The sequence below is a fragment of the Schistocerca gregaria genome, chromosome 2, assembly GCF_023897955.1.
Source record: "Schistocerca gregaria isolate iqSchGreg1 chromosome 2, iqSchGreg1.2, whole genome shotgun sequence".
Lineage (NCBI taxonomy): Eukaryota > Metazoa > Arthropoda > Insecta > Orthoptera > Acrididae > Schistocerca > Schistocerca gregaria.
In genome coordinates this window covers 1,038,702,388-1,038,720,302 of record NC_064921.1, presented here as the reverse complement: position 1 = coordinate 1,038,720,302, position 17,915 = coordinate 1,038,702,388, and the positions used below count along the sequence as shown (strand labels likewise).

At 44.8% G+C, this 17,915-nt stretch overlaps 1 protein-coding gene across 1 annotated transcript in view; it reads right to left on the bottom strand.

Annotated features, from left to right (window-relative positions):
* Nucleotides 1-17,915, bottom strand: part of LOC126336093 (mucin-19-like) — a 749,219-nt gene that overhangs the window by 397,358 nt on the left and 333,946 nt on the right. The window contains exon 2 of the mRNA XM_049999574.1: nt 14,494-14,642. Coding sequence (XP_049855531.1) covers nt 14,494-14,642 — 149 coding nt within the window. The remainder of the gene's footprint in view (nt 1-14,493; nt 14,643-17,915) is intronic.

Here is a 17,915-nt window from a genome sequence, read left to right as displayed (position 1 = left end):
TTACACACCGTGGAAGAGAATCCTAGACACTACATTCGCCTTTTGAAATCAATCAAGTTTGTTAATGACGATCGTTGCATATCCACCGGACATTGAATGAAACATAAGAAAACAACACTTAGGGCCACAACAAGAATTCATGGATGCAAGCAATGTGGAAAATCTTAGTAACGGTGATCAGATGGGTAGAGTATGAATACCATTAGTTGCTATATCTTCGTAAATCCCCAGAAGCTCCTTAGACAACATAACGCTCTTTCCGGTACCCTGGTCACAGCAAATGCTTCCTACTATTGCCTCCACTTATCCTCCAGACATGATCAAGTGTGATATTGTCGTACAGCAAGTACAAAGGTCCAGAGATATACTAATATTATAAACGCGAGGGTATCGCTGTAACGCTTCTACGAGAAAAATCGCTGAACGTATTTTGATAAAATTGGGCATGGAAGTAGCTTGAGCGGTGAGGAAGAACATAGGCTACTTTAGAAAGTGTGTAGTACAACGTGTCTATGGATTTGAAGAATATAACGCGAAATATGGAACAATAATTACTCTGAGAAAAATGTTATTTATTCTTTGAATTTTGTACTTCACTATGCTTTTGAAAATTCTTTTCTTGGTTGATATGCTCTACGAAATACATGCGTATTGACTTCTCAATGTTCTTAATCCATAGTTCCATAATATAATAGCACCAGCATTATTAATTGTGGAAGTAACTCAACTCTGTTACGTTTTCGGTCCCGATGCTACTTGGTATGGAGATAGCCTGAACGCTGAGAAAGGTCATAGGCTACTTTAGAAAGTTGTATCTTTCTAAGTATTATTAAGATACTGGCGCGATGGTCGGCGATTCTTTGTGTCTAAAGATTATTCTCTGACAGTGCAAATTTTATTGTGCCCGTGGTTTATGATATGAGTTTCTACACCAACTGGCATAGCTGGAGAGTTTTGGTCGAGATACGACAGTGTAATCGGACTGTAAGTCCTAGATCCATAGAGAATCTCAGAATAGCAGTCGAAAATTAAAACTGCTTATCACGGGGGAACGTGTTGACCTATTTATACAAATGACTTTACTTTCATTGCCTGTTTATATTGTACTAGAAACCTTGACAGACAAATGTCTCATCAACTTGTTCAACATTCCAAAAGCGATAGAAATATGTCAGGCTGTCTGGAAACACTCAGATCGCTATTTTCCTGAATATCGCTAGTGAGACAGGGTATACTGACTATTGCACCCTTACAGGGACATTCATCACCGGAGACAAAAATGTTATCAAGAAAGCAAGAAGAATGTACTCGTGCATGGATGTTTGTGATGTCCTTAGGTTAGTTTACACCGAGCGAGGTGGCGCAGTGGTTAGCACACTGGACTCGCCTTCGGGAGGACGACGGTTCAATCCCGTCTCCGGCCATCCTGATTTAGGTTTTCCATGATTTCCCTAAATCGCTTCAGGCAAATGCCGGGATAGTTCCTTTGAAAGGGCACGGCCGATTTTCTTCCCCATCCTTCCCTCACCCGAGCTTGCGCTCCGTCTCTAATGACCTCGTTGTCGACGGGACGTTAAACACTAATCTCCTCCTCCTCCTCCTCTTAGGTTAGTTAGCTTTAATTAGTTCTAAATTCTAGATGACTGATGACCTCCGAAGTTAAGTCGCATAGTGCTCAGAGCCTGCCAATGTACTCGTTTATTACCTCACCACCGACATAAAGAACGATCGAGAACATTTAATTCAGTTTCGACCAATGAAGTGAAAAGAAAACATAAACTACTGAGAGATCACGAAAGAAGTAATCATTCTGTTGCCTGAATCTCTTTCGTGGTACTGTCTGGTGCCAACACTCGCATTTATGGTCCGAGGGAAGGTAAGCGATCTTAACATAATCTAGCAGGTTAGGAATAAACCTAATTTTTCTCCTATTGGGATTAAACTTTGAAAATGCTACCATATACGCGCTTAATTGCTGCACGACTTTCTGTTAAGGCTTCATATTTCGCAAGCCTACTGAAACATGACGATACTGTTTGCCGTGGCTTCCAGACACGCGATACAAAACTTAGCCATTCTGGCAGAAAAAGTTGGAGAGTGCACAAATGACATTTCCAAGCAGATTTGTGAGAATATCTCTTTTTGATTACCAGAAAAGGTGAAGGTAAAGAAACAAAAATAATTTTTGCTTATGAACATGCGACAATACTTACGTGGACGGTACGTTGCAGAGTTATCAGATAAAATCTAATATAAAAACACTCTAGCCCAGAACATTTCCAGTCGATGAGGGAAAGAGTAAGAAAAGAAAACAGTTAGTGTTCTTGCTCCAACACATGTTTATATCAGTGGTCGGAAACGAAACGTACAGTGTTGTTAATGGCAGTGGGATTTCGGTAAAGCAACGGCTAGAAAGAACCGTATGGAGGTAACTTCAACAATGAAATTTTAGATTTCCTGCATGAAGTTGCCTTTCAAATAAGAGAGTCTCTACGCGTGTATTAGCCACATCACACAAGTCAATGGTCAGTTATTTAAATATTAATAAATGCCTCGTTATATCAACTGGAAATGTTACTATTTCCTGTTTCTCGTCACCTAGTGATTACTGAGCTTCTCGTAAATACCGGTTCCGGAAAAAAATGCAGTACCTTCAAGTACAAGGCTATTTTATTGACAAGTGACGGGACAGGCCTCGCAGCATTCTATGAGTATATGACAACAAATTCAGACCTAATGAAGAGCAAATATGACAGTAAACCGTGACCAAACAGTGGCATCAGTACATCGTTTACCTCTCTTCCTCCCTTCTCTGTCGGCTACGCAGTATCGTATTCTCACATCCAAACAATCGTAAAGGTGCAGAATGAATCCTGCAATGGATTCTCCCAAGCGTCTTGCACCATTTGTTGTAATTAGGCAATGGTTCTTGATGATTCTGTAGAACGATTAAGTTCTCGCCGCACCATGCACCATACATCTTCAACTGGCGAGAGATCTGGTGACCCAGCAGCACAGGGCAGTTGATATACACCAATAAAACCACGTTGTGTTGCAGCAGCCGTGTATGTACGTACATTGTCTTGCTGGAAATGCACATAAACCTCCCGTCGAAGAAACAGCAGTCGCACGGGGATACCAACCTGTGCACTGTACAAGGCACTGGTTACATTCCCTGCGGAACCATCGGATGTGAGCGCGAATTGTAACTGGTGGAACCTGCCTCCACAAACCATAAAGCCAGGGATGGCGTGGAGCAGCGAGGAAATCTCCGTGGCGCGTGGTTTGCCGGGGCAGCTGGCGGCGTCTGTGTGCGGTTGGAGTGTGTGGTGCTACGAGGTCTGTGGCACACCGATCCTGGACACGAAAGTTGAGTTTTGACTTAATGTACCAGCAAGTCACGACTGTTCACATTGTGTCGTTTGGATTTCATTGTCGGCTGCTGGGACATTTCCGCGAGCACAAACGTTGTGTTTTCAAGTTGGCAAATTTTAGCCACCCCCTGGTGGAGTTCAACTGTACATAGCTATTTTGAATTGAAGTTGACCAGTGGAATCTTCTGCCTTTTGGCCGTTAACGTTCCGGTTACGTGCCCTGGCCGTTGACGTAAATTCAGACACTGCATTTTCCTCATCGTGTTGTCGCTGTCAAGCATGGTGTGTGGTTTGACAGCTCAATGCTTAACTGGTTGTGGGCGCCAATACCTTCTACGTTGTTCCATTGAACTGTATGTTGTGTGCTGATCGGGTGGAGCGGAAGTTATCTTGTCGGTGGGTCCGTTGACTGTGTGTCGGTTGGGTTGTCGTCGCATAGAGGATGTCTCACCTAAGCGAGCGTTGGTGTTTGAATTCCAGGCCGACCCTCAGAAACTTCTGAGCACCGTTGGGTTTACTGTCTTTTCTTATTTGTTCTTTGTATTTGTATGGTTTATAGCCGATTTTTAAATTAAGGTTGTTTTTCTCTTAAGGCGTGGATTGTTTGGGCCTTCAGCCTAATATAAATAACTGCTTTAAGTAAGACCTTTCTAAGTAAGGCCTCTTTAGTAATTTAATTTTGGTTTGAGTCTTAAGAGATGGGCCTTCAGCTGATTTTTTTAAAAATTAACGTTGTTTTGCTCTTAAGGTGTGAGACTGTTTGGGCCTTCAGCCTAATTGAAAGAACTGATTTAAGATAAGGCCTTCTACCTTTAAAATTTCTGATTTTTGTTTGAGCCTTAAGTTATTGGATTTCAGCTGATTTTAAATTAATGTGGACTTGACCTTAAGGCGTGAGATTGTATGGCGTATTCAGCCAGTTATTATGTTCCAAAAATTTAGGCTGTGGTTTTTTTTAAATTTTCTAGGCTCTTGTAATGTTTGGTCAAATAAATAAAGTTATATGTTCGATTGTAACTGACAGCCGCTTATTTCGGCCCCTTTCCACAATTTAAGCTACCTGTCCTGTCCTGTGGGTTTAGCAGGGCATCTCGGGTGGACGTCTATCACCAGCTTACAGAGCCTCCTCTCTTCACTGAAGACAACAATCGACTCTTTCACGCCACCAGAGTTGCCGTGCTTGGCAGTGTCGCGGTGTCATTAATAGGGTTGGCTAGAGCCACATGCGATCTTAGTCCTCCTGCAAGAAGGCGGTTGCCAGCAGTCTTTGGTGACACGTCAGGTTCGACATATGCCACATTTCTTCTCTGGATGATGTTCAGTCGGCGACCACTGCTCTCACAATTCCTCGATCTTGTGGTCGTCTGCACTGCTTGCACTTCCGGAACTGATGTGGGAAGCCTCCACAGTCCGCTGCTGAAAACAGCGACACAGCGTCGATGTATTTTGCCCAATACGTGAAGCAACCCTTCGATACGTCCATCCAGGTTCCCACAGTCCCATAATGCAGTCCTTTCCAAATGGCTGTGGTCGTTCATCAGGAGTACGTACTCGCCCGTGGGGCTTGGTTGTACCATAGAATGAAAGTAGCACACACTGTTCTCCTCTAAACTCAGCACAGTTACTGCCTGCAGAGTCAAAACATAGGGCAGGCTAGCCTACAGGGGGCCATCTGATTCTCGATGAGCGTGAAAAATGAATCATTAACACTAATCGCAGAGTACGCACGTATTACACCACGCTGCCACTGAATACAGTTCTTTAGTGTGTTGCGTATTTTTGCGACTGTGTAAGACACCGAGAATCGTACCTCTACTGAGCCATCATACCAGGCAGGGGGTACATCACAATCCGCGTCTACGTTTGACAGGCTAAGCTGAAACGTTCTGGTAAATTAAAACTATGTACCAAATAGCGGCTCAACTCGGAATCATGCTTCACACGTGACCAGTGAGTTTACCGATCGAGTAGATGAGCTGTTGGCCGAGGTCATCAGTCCCCTAGAACTTTGAACTACTTAAACGTAACTGACCTAAGGACATCACACACATCCATGCCCGAGGCAGGATTCGAACCTGCGACCGTAGAGGTCATGCGGTTCCAGTGTGTAGTGCCGAGAACCGCTCGGCCACACCGTCCGGCGAAATGTGGGTAGCAATTAATCATTTACAAGAAGGTGTGAACCCAATATATGCGATATTAAGGTCCATAACAGCATTCAATGGGGATGTTAAAACGCACGTAATACGGATTAGGTGACTGTTCTCTGATGCAATGAAGACTTCCCATTCCTAACATCTTCACAATGCATTTTAAAAATGCACATCATTTCGTAAGCATTGTTTTGTCATCGAATTTTTTCTTTTCATTGCCTTTCGCTAGTGATCCTTCATCCAATTTGCCTGAGAAACTTTGCGTTCTGCCTTACTGCAGGTCTTCTCATGGGGAATTCTCATCAGATAGGTCCACCACATGAGCGTCTAGGGGAAGTGACTCCATTGGAGGTTCCCCACTGCCTACCACTGGTGATGATGAAATGATAATGAGGACAACACAACACCCAGTCCCTGAGTGGCGAAAATGTCCGACCCAGCCGGGAATCGAATGCGGGCCCCTTGGCGTGACAGACTGTTTTGATGACTACTCTGCTATCGGGGCGGACTTTGCCTCACAAAAGAAGATATAATGTTTTGGAGACAGAGATATCGCCATAATTACCTAAAGATTTTTTCGTGTAGTTGACCACAACAGGTTGCGTAGATTACTAGTTTGGATAGCATACTTGATCATTTTCAGATCTACTTCGAACCATGTAACGTGTGCTACAGTCCGCATGCATTCAAAGTCGAACGTAAGGAACGACGGGAGACTCGTGCTACGTGGTCGTCTACTTTGGTTTGGACGTTGGTAGGTAAGGAAATCATTGGGGAAAGTAGCAAAAAACGTCTGTTCACGTTGGTGGGTAAAATGTCTGAGTCTGGCGGGACATACCATTTGACTTACGGAAAAATATCACCCACACTATTGCGAAGACTGCAAGAAATGACAAGTGCGAGAATTATAGCACAATCAGCTTAACAGCCCATGCATCCAAGTTACAGACAAGAGTAATATACAAAAGAATGGAAAAGAAAATTGAGGATATGTTAAATAACGATCACCTGGGCTTTAGAAAAGGTAAAGGCGGCAGAAATGCAATTCTGGCGTTATGGTTGAGAATGGAAGCAAGACTAAAGAAAAATCAAGACACATTTATAGGATTTGTCGACCTGTAAAAACCATTCGACAGTGTAAAAAGTGTAAGATGTTCGAAATTCTGAGAAAAATAGAGATAAGCTATAAGGAGAGACGGGTAATATACAATATGTACAAGAGCCTAGAAGGAATAATAATAGTTGACGACTATGAACGAAGTGCTCCGATTAAAAGCACTCCGTCTTCAGGCCACAAGGGGCCCATCGGGACCACCCGACCACCGTGTCATCCTCAGATGAGGATGCGGATAGGAGGGACGTGTGGTCAGCACACCGCTCTACCTGTCGTTTTGATGGTTTTCTTTGACAGCTCCGATTAAGAAGGGTGTAAAACAAAGATGTAGTCTTTCACCCCTGTTCAATCTGTACAACGATGAAGCAATGATGGAAATAAAAGAAAGGTTCAGGACTGGAATTAAAGTTCAAGGTGAAAGAATATCAGTGGTACGATTCGCTGATGACATTGCTATACTGAAAATTACACGATCTACTGAATTGGAACGAGCTGTCTAATGAGTGCAAAATATGCAATGGGAGTAAATCGAAGAAAGACGACAGTAACGAGAAATAGCACAAATGAGAACAGCGAGAAACTTAACATGAGGATTGATTGACACGAAGTGCACTACTTGCCATTAAAATTGCTACACCGAAAAGAAATGCAGATGATAAATGGGTATTCATTATAAAAATTTATTATACTAGAACTGACATGTGATTACCTTTTCACGCAATTTGGGTGCATAGATCCTGAGAAATCACTACCTAGAACAACCACCTCTGGCCGTAATAACGGCCTTGATACGCCTGGGCATTGAGTCAAACAGAGCTTGGATGGCATGTACAGGTACAGCTACCTGTGCAGATTCAACACGATACCACAGTTCATCAAGAGTAGTGACTGGCATTTGAGACGAGCCAGTTGCTCGGCCACCATTGACCAGAAGTTTTCATTTAGTGAGAGATCTGGAGAAAGTGCTGGCCAGGGCAGTAGTCGAACATTTTCTGTATCCAGAAAGGCCCGTACATGACCTGCAACATTCGGTCGTGCGTTATCGTGCTGAAATGTAGGGTTTCGCAGGGGTCGAATGAAGCTTAGAGCCACGGGTCGTAACACATCTGAAATGTAACGTCCACTGTTCAAAGTGCCGTCAATAGGAACAAGAGGTGACCGAGATCTGTAACCAATGGCACCCCATACCATTACGCCGGGTGATATGCCAGTATGTCGATGACGAATACACGCTTCCAATGTGCGTCCACAGCGATGTCGTCAAACGTGGATGCGACCTTCATGATGCTGTAAACAGAACTTGGGTTCTTCCGAAAAAATGACGTTTTGCCATTCGTGCCCCCAGGTTCGTATTTGAGTGCACCATCGCATGCGCTCCTGTCTGTGATGCAGCGTCAAGGGTAACCGCAGCCATGGTCTACGAGCTGATAGTCCATGCAGCTGCAAACGTCGTCGAACTGTTCGTGTAGATGGTTGTTGTCTTGCAAACGGCCTCATCTGTTGACTCAGAGATCGAGACGTGGCTGCACGATCCGCTACAGCCATGCGGATAAGATGCCTGTCATCTCGACTGCTAGGCCGTGATACGAGTGATACGAGGCCGTTGGGATCCAGCAAGGCGTTTCGTATTACCCTTCTGAACCCACCGATTCCATATTCTGCTAACAGTCATTGGATCTCGACCAACGCGGGCAGCAATGTCGCGATATGATAAATTGCAGTCGCGATAGGCTACAATCCGACCTTTATCAGAGTCGGAAACGTGATGCTACGCATTTCTCCTGCATACGCGAGGCATTACAACAACGTTTCACCAGGCAACGCCGGTCAACCGCTGTTTGCGTATGAGAAATCGGTTGAAAACTTCCGTCATGTCAGCACGCTGTAGGTATCGCCACCGGCGCCAACCTTGTATGAATGCTCTGAAAAGCTAATCATTTGCATATCACAGCATCTTCTTCCTATCGGTTAAATTTCGCGCCTGTAGCACGTCATCTTCGTGGTGTAGCAATGTTAATGGCCAGTAATGTAGATGAAGGAATTCTGCTACCTCGGTAGCCAAATAACAAGTGATATCTATCGTTAGGCTCATGCTTCGGCCAAAAAACAATACCTCCTAAGGTTGTAAATGCTGGAAGGCACGTGACGATTAATTCTGTTCGCCGACCCTCAACGTACACACAATTTCTGCCGGAGAAATTACCTCCCAGTTTCTTTTCCTCAAAACAATTATTTCAATGGTTTCGCCATAGTTGTGTTATATCCTATGTACGGTAGCGGTTGGAAAATATCGAGGGTCACATGGACTGCTTCACAGTCAGATCTAGTTGACGAGTTGTCAGAGACCTGTTGAGTACTTATTCGCCGTTGTTCAAGTTCATACGTTGAGAAGTTAATACAGAGTTATAATAGGCGACATGTTCTCATGAGAGATGGCACAGTTGCACACTTTGTATGTAAACTTATTTCAGCAGTCTCACTTGGAATTTCTCACAAATAATTTGTGACAGTTTGTTACTGAGACTGTTAAAATATGTAATAAATAATATTCTTCTTTCTTTCTGAAGTGATTCTAACGTCCTTGAACAGCATAATTTTCTGTTTGTGGGACATCCATAGCTCTTATGTATATTGTTCATAAAGAAAGCGGCAGCTTGTCCCGTCTACCAGCGGCACGATGAGTCCCTTGGGCTTACTACGAGTAACTGTCATGTTTATTTGCGTGCTGCCTAGCAGTGACAGCGCTGTGCAAACTTGGCATCAGTTGGCTCTCCACTGTAGGCCCTCGCTGACGCTTGCAACATGTGATTGACATACGTCAGGCGCATTTGAAAGGCGGTTTTAGCTTGGTCACTTTCCCATAATCCCTCTGGATGTGCTACGCAAAGCAGATGTGCTGCCTTTTAATTTAATGTAGGTTGCACCTGAAATAGGTGCTCAGACCCTGAAACTGCATTGTGCACGACTTCAGTAACAAAAATTTAGTACAGTTGTTTCAACTAGGAACAATTCCATGAATAGGTCAGAAGTAACAGGTAGTAGTAACCAATGACTCCAGCACCCATTTTTAATGCGCCATTGGATTTAATATGGAGTTTTATATGGGTAGCAAACAATTTTTTTACAAACTGAAGACACTTAGTATCCTGAGCGAAGCCTCTCAGTTGTTATCATTACGCGAAGAGCAACGCATTTAACTTCTTAGAGTAACAAAGCTCTCTTAACACGATCAGTCACATGGTAGGCCTAGACTTTGACTTCAACTCCACAGGCAGAATTCAACAATTTGCAAAATACAATTAATAAGACTAGAACTAAACTCCTCCTCCTGAACGGGCCATGAAGGCAAAACGGTGCTAGCCGGCCGCAGTGTCACCCTCAGCTCATGGGAGTCACTGGATGCGGATATGGAGGGGCGTGTGCTCAGCACACCGCTCTCCCGGAGCCGCTACTTCTCAGTCTAGTACACTACTGGCCAATAAAATTGCTACACCACGAAGATGACGTGCTACAGACGCGAAATTTAACCAACAGGAAGATGATGATGTGATATGCAAATGATTAGCTTTTCAGAGCACTCACACAAGGTTGGCGCCGGTGGCGACACCTACAACGTGCTGACATGAGGAAAGTTTCCAACCGATTTCTCATACACAAACAGCAGCTGACCGGCGTTGCCTGGTGAATCGTTGTTGTGATGCCTCGTGTAAGGAGGAGGAATGCGTACCTTCACGTTTCCGACTTTGATAAAGGTCGGATTGTAGCCTATCGCGACTGCGGTTTATCGTATCACGACACTGCAGCTCGCATTGGTCGAGATCCAATGACTGTTAGCAGAATATGGAATCGGTGGGTTCAGGAGGGTAATACGGAACGCTGTGCTGGATCCCAACGTCCTCGTATCACTAGCAGTCGAGATGACAGGCATCTCATCCGCATGGCTGCAACGGATCATGCAGCCACGTCTCGATCCCTGAGTCAACAGATGGGGACGTTTGCAGGACAACAACCACCTGCACGAACAGTTCGACGACGTTTACAGCAGCATGGACTATCAGCCCGGAGACCGTGGCTGCGGTTACCGTTGGCGCTGCATCACAGACAGGAGCGCCTGCCAAGGTGTACTCAACGACGAAACTGGAGGCACGAATGGCAAAACGTCATTTTTTCGGATGAATCCAGGTTCTATTTACAGGATCACGATGGTCGCATCCGTGTTTGGCGTCATCGCGGTGAACGCGCGATGGAAGCGTGTATTCGTCATCGCCATACTGGCGTATCACCTGGCGTGATGGTATGGGGTGCCATCGGTTACACGTCCCGGTCATCTCTTGTTCGCGTTGACGGCACTTTGAACAGTGGACGTTACATTTCAGATGTGTTACGACCCGTGGCTCTACCCTTCATTCGATCCCAGCGAAACCCTACAATTCAGCAGGATAATGCATCACCGCATGTTGCAGGTCCTGTACGGGTCTTTACGGGCTTTTCTGGATACAGAAAATGATCTACTGCTGCCCTGGCCAGAACATTCTCCAGATATCTCATCAATTGAATTGGTGAATTGTGGCCGAGCAACTGGCTTGTCATAATACTCCAGTCACTACTCTTGATGAGCAGTGGTATCGTGTTGAAGCTTCATGGTCAGCTGTAGCTATACACGCCATCCACGCTCCGTGTGACTCAATGCCCAAGCGTATCAAGGCCGTTATTACGGCCAGAGGTGGTTGTTCTGGGCACTGATTTCTCAGGATCAGTGCACGCAAATTGCGTGAAAATGTAACCAAATGTCAGTTCAAGTATAACATATTTGTCCAATGAATACCCGCTTATCACCTGCATTTCTTCTTGGTGTAGCAATTTTAATGGCCAGTAGTGAAGCTCCTCAGTTTTGCCGCACAAGAGATGAGTGCACCCCGTTTGCCAACAGCGCTCGGCACACCGGATGGTCACCCATCCAAGTACTAGCCTAGCCCGACTGCGCTTAAATTCGGTGATCTGACGGGAATTGGTGTTTCCACTGCGGCAAAGTTGTTGGAATAATACAGTTAATAATAGTAAATAAAAGAGAGTTCGTTGTCAAGTGTTGTAGCGCAATGCACTAGACCAGGTGTATCCAAACTACGGCCCGCGGGCCAAAACCGACCCACGAAGGCCGACAAACCGGTCCGCGTTAGCTGGCCGGACATCCCCGGTATCCGGCCCGCCAAATATTTGAGGTGGTGCCCATACTGCCAACAATTGAGTTTTGAGGCCTATCGCGACCAATACGATAGATGGCGTTTCTGAGACTCATACATTTCTAATCGTTCCCATCCTGTAAACTTGGTGTAATTCTGAGAATGCTTAGTCTCATAATGACGCTTTATATTGTACTCTTTGAAGACTGATATTGCTTCGTTGCAAATAATACACATTTGTTTGTTGCTTGACTCCACCACGAAATATTGACATCCCCATTGCTCTTTAAAAATTCTACATTCGCTGTCAGCCTTTCGTTTCTTTTCCATATTTGTACAGAACTTCACAAAAGATTGTAACGTGAAAATAAAATTATGCTATTTAATACTAATAAAACTAGGGAGTAGTCTGCCTAAACAAAATGCAATGAATTTATTTTTAAGATACTTTAATTACTAAATTCAATACTCACAATTACACTGTAGTTCCGTAAAATACATTGAAAAAATACTCAAGTCGTGCTATATGTATTTAGATTTTCAGATTTTCCTTGTGTCTTCGAATTCAGACTTTGAATTGTCCCACACTTCGTCGTCTCACCTACTAGTACAGCGCATAAAACACTAAAAAAAATTCGTGAGACACTTGCACCACAGACACAGTCACGCAACAGAACTCGCTACAAGTAGACTGCATATCTAAAGTTATTGTTGCGCCGCTTGAAATAACAATGCGTTGACGTACTCTACCACTGTAACGTCTTGCAGTAATAGTGTTGCTAGCAATGATTTTGGGACTTCGTTAACTTTGCAGGACGCTTTCGTGAATAATGTGCAGTGATATACTTTTTTGTCGGTGAAATTCGCCAGAACAAAATACACCATAATTTCGGTCAGGTACGTCCACCAACCAAAATTACGTGCCAACATCATCATTTAAGACTGATTATGCCTTTCAGCGTTCAGTCTGAAGCATAGCCCCCCTTATAAAATTCCTTCATGATCCCCTATTCAGTGCTAACATTGGTGCATCTTCTGATGTTAAACCTATGACTCCAAAATCATTCTTAACCGAATCCATGTACCTTCTCCTTGGTCTGCCCTGACTCCTCCTACTCTCTACTGCTGAACCCATAAGTCTCTTGGGTCACCTTGCCTCTCCCATGCGTGTAACATGACCCCACCATCTAGGCCTGTTCGCCGTGACTGCTACATCTATGGAGTTCATTCCCAGTTTTTCTTTGATTTCCTCATTGTGGACATCCTCCTGCCATTGTTCCCATCTACTAGTACCTGCAATCATCCTAGCTAATTTCATATCCGTAACCTCAACCTTGTTGATAAGGTAAACGGAATACACCCAGCTTTCGCTCCCATACAACAAAGTTGGTCGAAAGATTGAACGGAGCACAGATAACTTAGTCTTGGTACTGACTTCCTTCTTGCAGAAGAGCGTAATTCGTAGCTGAGTGCTCACTGCATTATCTTTGCTACACCTCGCTTCCCGTTCTTTCACTATGTTGCCGTACTGTGAGAATATGCATCCTAAGTACTTAAAACCGTCCACCTGTTCTAACTTTGTTCCTCCTATTTGGCACTCAATTCGTTTATATTTCTTTCCCACTGTCATTACTTTCGTTTTGGAGATGCTAATCTTCATATCATAGTCTTTACATTTCTGATCTAGCTCCAAAATATTACTTTGCAAACTTCCGCATATGCAAGACTGCTTATTTTGTGTTCACATATCTTAATCTCACCCAGCCAGTCTATTGTTTTCAACATATGATCCATAAATAATATGAACAACAGTGGAGACAGGCTGCAGCCTTGTCTTACCCCTGAAACTACTCTGAACCATGAACTCAATTTACCGTCAACTCTAACTGCTGCCTGACTATCCATGTAAAGATCTATAATTGCTTGCAAAAGTTTGCCTCCTATTCCATAATCTCGTAGAATAGACAATAACTTCCTCCTAGGAACCCGGTCATATGCCTTTTCTAGATCTATAAAGCATAGATACAATTCCGTGTTCCACTCATAACACTTCTGCATTATTTGCCGTAAGCTAAAGATCTGGTCCTGACAACCTCTAAGAGGCCTAAACCCACACTGACTTTCTTCCAATTGGTCCTCAACTAATACTCGCACTTTCCTTTCAACATTACCTGAGAAGATTTTACCCACAACGCTGATTAAAGAGATGTCTCTGTAGTTGTTACAATCTTTTCTGTTTCCATGTTTAAAGATTGGTGTGATTACTGCTTTTGTCCATTCTGATGGAATCTGTTCCGACCCCCAGGCCATTTCAATTATCCTGTGTAGCCATTTAAGACCTGACAATACACTGTATTTGATGAGTTCCGACTTAATTTCATCCACCCCAGCTGCTTCATTGCACTGCAATCTATTGACCATTTTCTCAGTTAAATAAAAATCGTAGTTCGTTTCAGTGATAGCTATTCCCACAACCTTAGATTTTTGCGATTTCATGTTTCCTTTAGCCTTACATTAGGGTGACCGTGGAGAGCTAGGGTGCTTTAATCCCACTAGGTAGATCTTGGCCCTTATGACTTCGTGGAGGGGTCAATGTGGCCCGCGGACTAAAAAGTTTGGAGGCGCCTGCACCAGACTGTCGCCGTGTAGAGAGCCAGCCGGCGGAGGCCTACCTGCTGTCCGTGCTCGTACTCGACGCCGGCCACGGTGCAGACGGCGGACTGGCTGCGGTTGGCCGCCGCCGGCGCCTCGGCGTCCAGCGACACGGCCGCCACGACCGCCTCCTCAGCCTCCGGAGGCGGCGCCGCCGCTGTCGTCGGTGCTGCAACAGAGCGATGGTGGGTTGTCTGACGAGACTCTGAGTGTTTACTTTGGTTATCATCATCTAACTGATATCCATAATGGTCCATTCTAAACTGAAGCGCCAAAGAAACTAGCGTAGGCATCCGCATCCAAATACAGAGGTATGTAAACAGGCGGAACACGGCGGTGCCTATACAGGGTGTTACAAAAACGTACGGCCAAACTTTCAGCAAACTTTCCTCACACACAAATAAAGAAAAGATGTTATGTGGACATGTGTCCGGAAACGCTTAATTTCCATGTTAGAGCGCATTTTAGTTTCGCATTTTAGCGCAGTTTAGTTTCGTCCTCGATTCACCGCCAGTTGGCCCAATTCAAGGAAGGTAATGTTGACTTCGGTGCTTGTGTTGACATGCGACTCATTGCTCTACAGTACAAGCATCAAGCACATCAATACGTAGCATCAACAGGTTAGTGTTCATCACGAACTTGGTTTTGCAGTCATTGCAATGTTTACAAATGCGGAGTTGGCAGGTGCCCATTTGATATATGGATTAGCATGGGGCAACAGCCGTGGCGCGATACGTTTGTATCGAGACAGATTTCCAGAACGAAGGTGTCCAGACAGGAAGACGTTCGAAACAATTGATCGGCGTCTTAGGGAGCACGGAACATTCCAGCCTATGACTCGCGACTGGGGAAGACCTAGAACGACGAGGACACCTGGAATGGACGAGGCAATTCTTCGTGCTGTTGAAGATAACCCTAATGTCAGCGTCAGAGAAGTTGCTGCTGTACAAGGTAACGTTGACGACGTCACTGTATGGAGAGTGCTACGGACGAGCGAGTTGTTTCCGTACGATGTAGAGCGTGTGCAGCCACTATCAGCAGCTGATTGGCCTCCACGGGTACAGTTCTGCGAATGGTTCATCCAACAATGTGTCAATCATTTCCTGTAACAAAGTGTTTGAAGTCACACTGCTAGGCTATGTTGCTGTGTGTTTCCATTCCATGAGTAATGTGATTTGAAAAGAAGTAATAAAATGTGCTGTAACACGGAAAGTAAGCGTTTCCGGACACATGGCCATATAACAAATGTTCTTTCTTTGTGTGTGAGGAATGTTTCCTGAAAGTTTGGACGTACCTTTTTGTAACACCCTGTATAAGAAAACAAGTGTCTGGCGCTATTGTTAGATCGGTTCCTGCTGCTCAGGGCCAGGTTATCAAGATTTCAGTGAGTTCGAACTTGGTGTTGAAGTTGGCGTGCGAGCGATGGAACACAGCGTCTCCGAGGTAGCGATGAAGTGGGGATTTTTCCGTACGACCATTTCAGTAGTGTACCGTGAATATCAGGAATTCGGAAAAACATCAAATCTCCGACATAGCTGCTGCCGGATCCTGCAATAACGGGCACAAAACGACGATTGAAGTGGATCGTTCAACGTGACATAAGTGCAACCCTTCCGCAGATTGCCGCAGATTTCAATGCTGGGCGATCAACAAGTGTCAGCGGGCGAACTATTCAACGAAACATCACCGATATGGGCTTTCGGAGGCGAAAGCCTACTCGGTACCCTTGACGACTTCACGATACGAAGCTTTACGCGTCACCTGGGCCAGTCAATACCAACATTAGACTATTGTTGACTGGAAAATGTTGCCTTGTCGGACGAATCCCGTTTCAAATTGTATGGAGTGGATGGGCATGAATGGGTATGGAGACAACCTCATGAGTCCACGGACCCTGCATGTCAGTAGGGGACGGCTGAAGTTGGTGGAGGCACTATAATGGTGTGAGGCGTGTGCAGTTGGAGTGATATGGGACCCCTGGTACGTCTACATACGATGCATGTCCATTGTGCTTTCGGACAGACTTGGGCAATTCCAGCAGGACAATGTGACTCGCCACCTTTCCACAATTGCTACAGAGTGGCACCAGGAACACTCTTCCGATTTTAAACAATTCCGCTGGCTACGTAACTCGCCAGACATGACCATTATTTAGCGTATGTGGGATGCCTTGCAAAGTGCTGTTCAGAAGAGATCTCAACCCAGTCGTACTCTTACTGATTTATGGACAGTCCTGCAGGACTCATAGTGTCAGTTCCGTCCAGCACTACTTCAGACATTAATCGAGTCCATGACACGTCGCGTTGCGGCACGTCTGGGTGCTCGTGGGGCCCTACACGATATTAAGCAGGTGTAAGAGTGCCTTTGGCTCTTCAGCGTAAAAGATGGGTGATGTACCACTAAATATACACTTATCAGCCAAAACATTATGAGCCTTGCTCGCTGCAAGCTTGAATGTCTCCAATTGGCGTTGCGGGCACGTGACGCAGTAAGAAGAGCATGTAAGTCTACGTCATTACACTGCTATTCACAATAAAGCGCCTAGCAGAGCGTTCAATGAACCACCTTCGGCGGCTGCGGTGGCCAAGCGGTTCTAGGCGCTTCAGTCCGGAACGACGCGACTGCTGCGGTCGCAGGTTCCAATCCTGCCTCGGGCATGGATGTGTGTGATGTCCTTAGGTAAGTTAGGTTTAAGTAGTTCTAAGTTCTAGGGGAATTATGACCTCAGATGTTAAGTCCCATAGTGCTCAGAGCCGTTTGAACAATTTTTTGAACCACCTTCAAGCTGTCTCTCTACCGTTCCACTCTCGAACGGCACGCGGAAAAAACGAGTTCCTAAAAATTTAGCTGAACAGAGACGGATAGGGGAATACCCTAGCGAAGATATGCACTGCATATGGAGAAATCCACTGAGATAAGGGATTTCCCCAAAGCCAGATCGTTATTACACACAGCTTACGAACGTATACCTCGGAAACGGCGAAACTAGTGGAATGTTCATGTGCTACTCTTATGAGCATCTACGTAATGTGGGGTAGAAGAGCAGTGAAACTACGCAGAATCGATGATATGTTGCATGCTGCCGTTCAGAGCCCTCTAATTCGACCGAGTAATATGCCTGACATGTAATACTTCAGCCGATATAGTGAACGGAATGAAAAATTCGGAGGCAATACTTTTCAGCACGCCTCCGTAACAAGAATTTGTGTGTTGCAACAGCAAGTGAGCCGAATACTGTAATTTGTTCCCCAAACACAGCTGCTTTCAGACCATCAAAATTCGACAGATGTTTGCTTCTCATTGTGTTAATTTTCTTCACAGTCCTCACGCGAAAGTTATAAGGAACTGAAATAAATTTTCTGTACGTGATACGTCTTTAAGAGAAGGTAAACAGGAATTTGTGTACCTTCTTCATTGAACTGAGTGACGTAAAATGTTTATA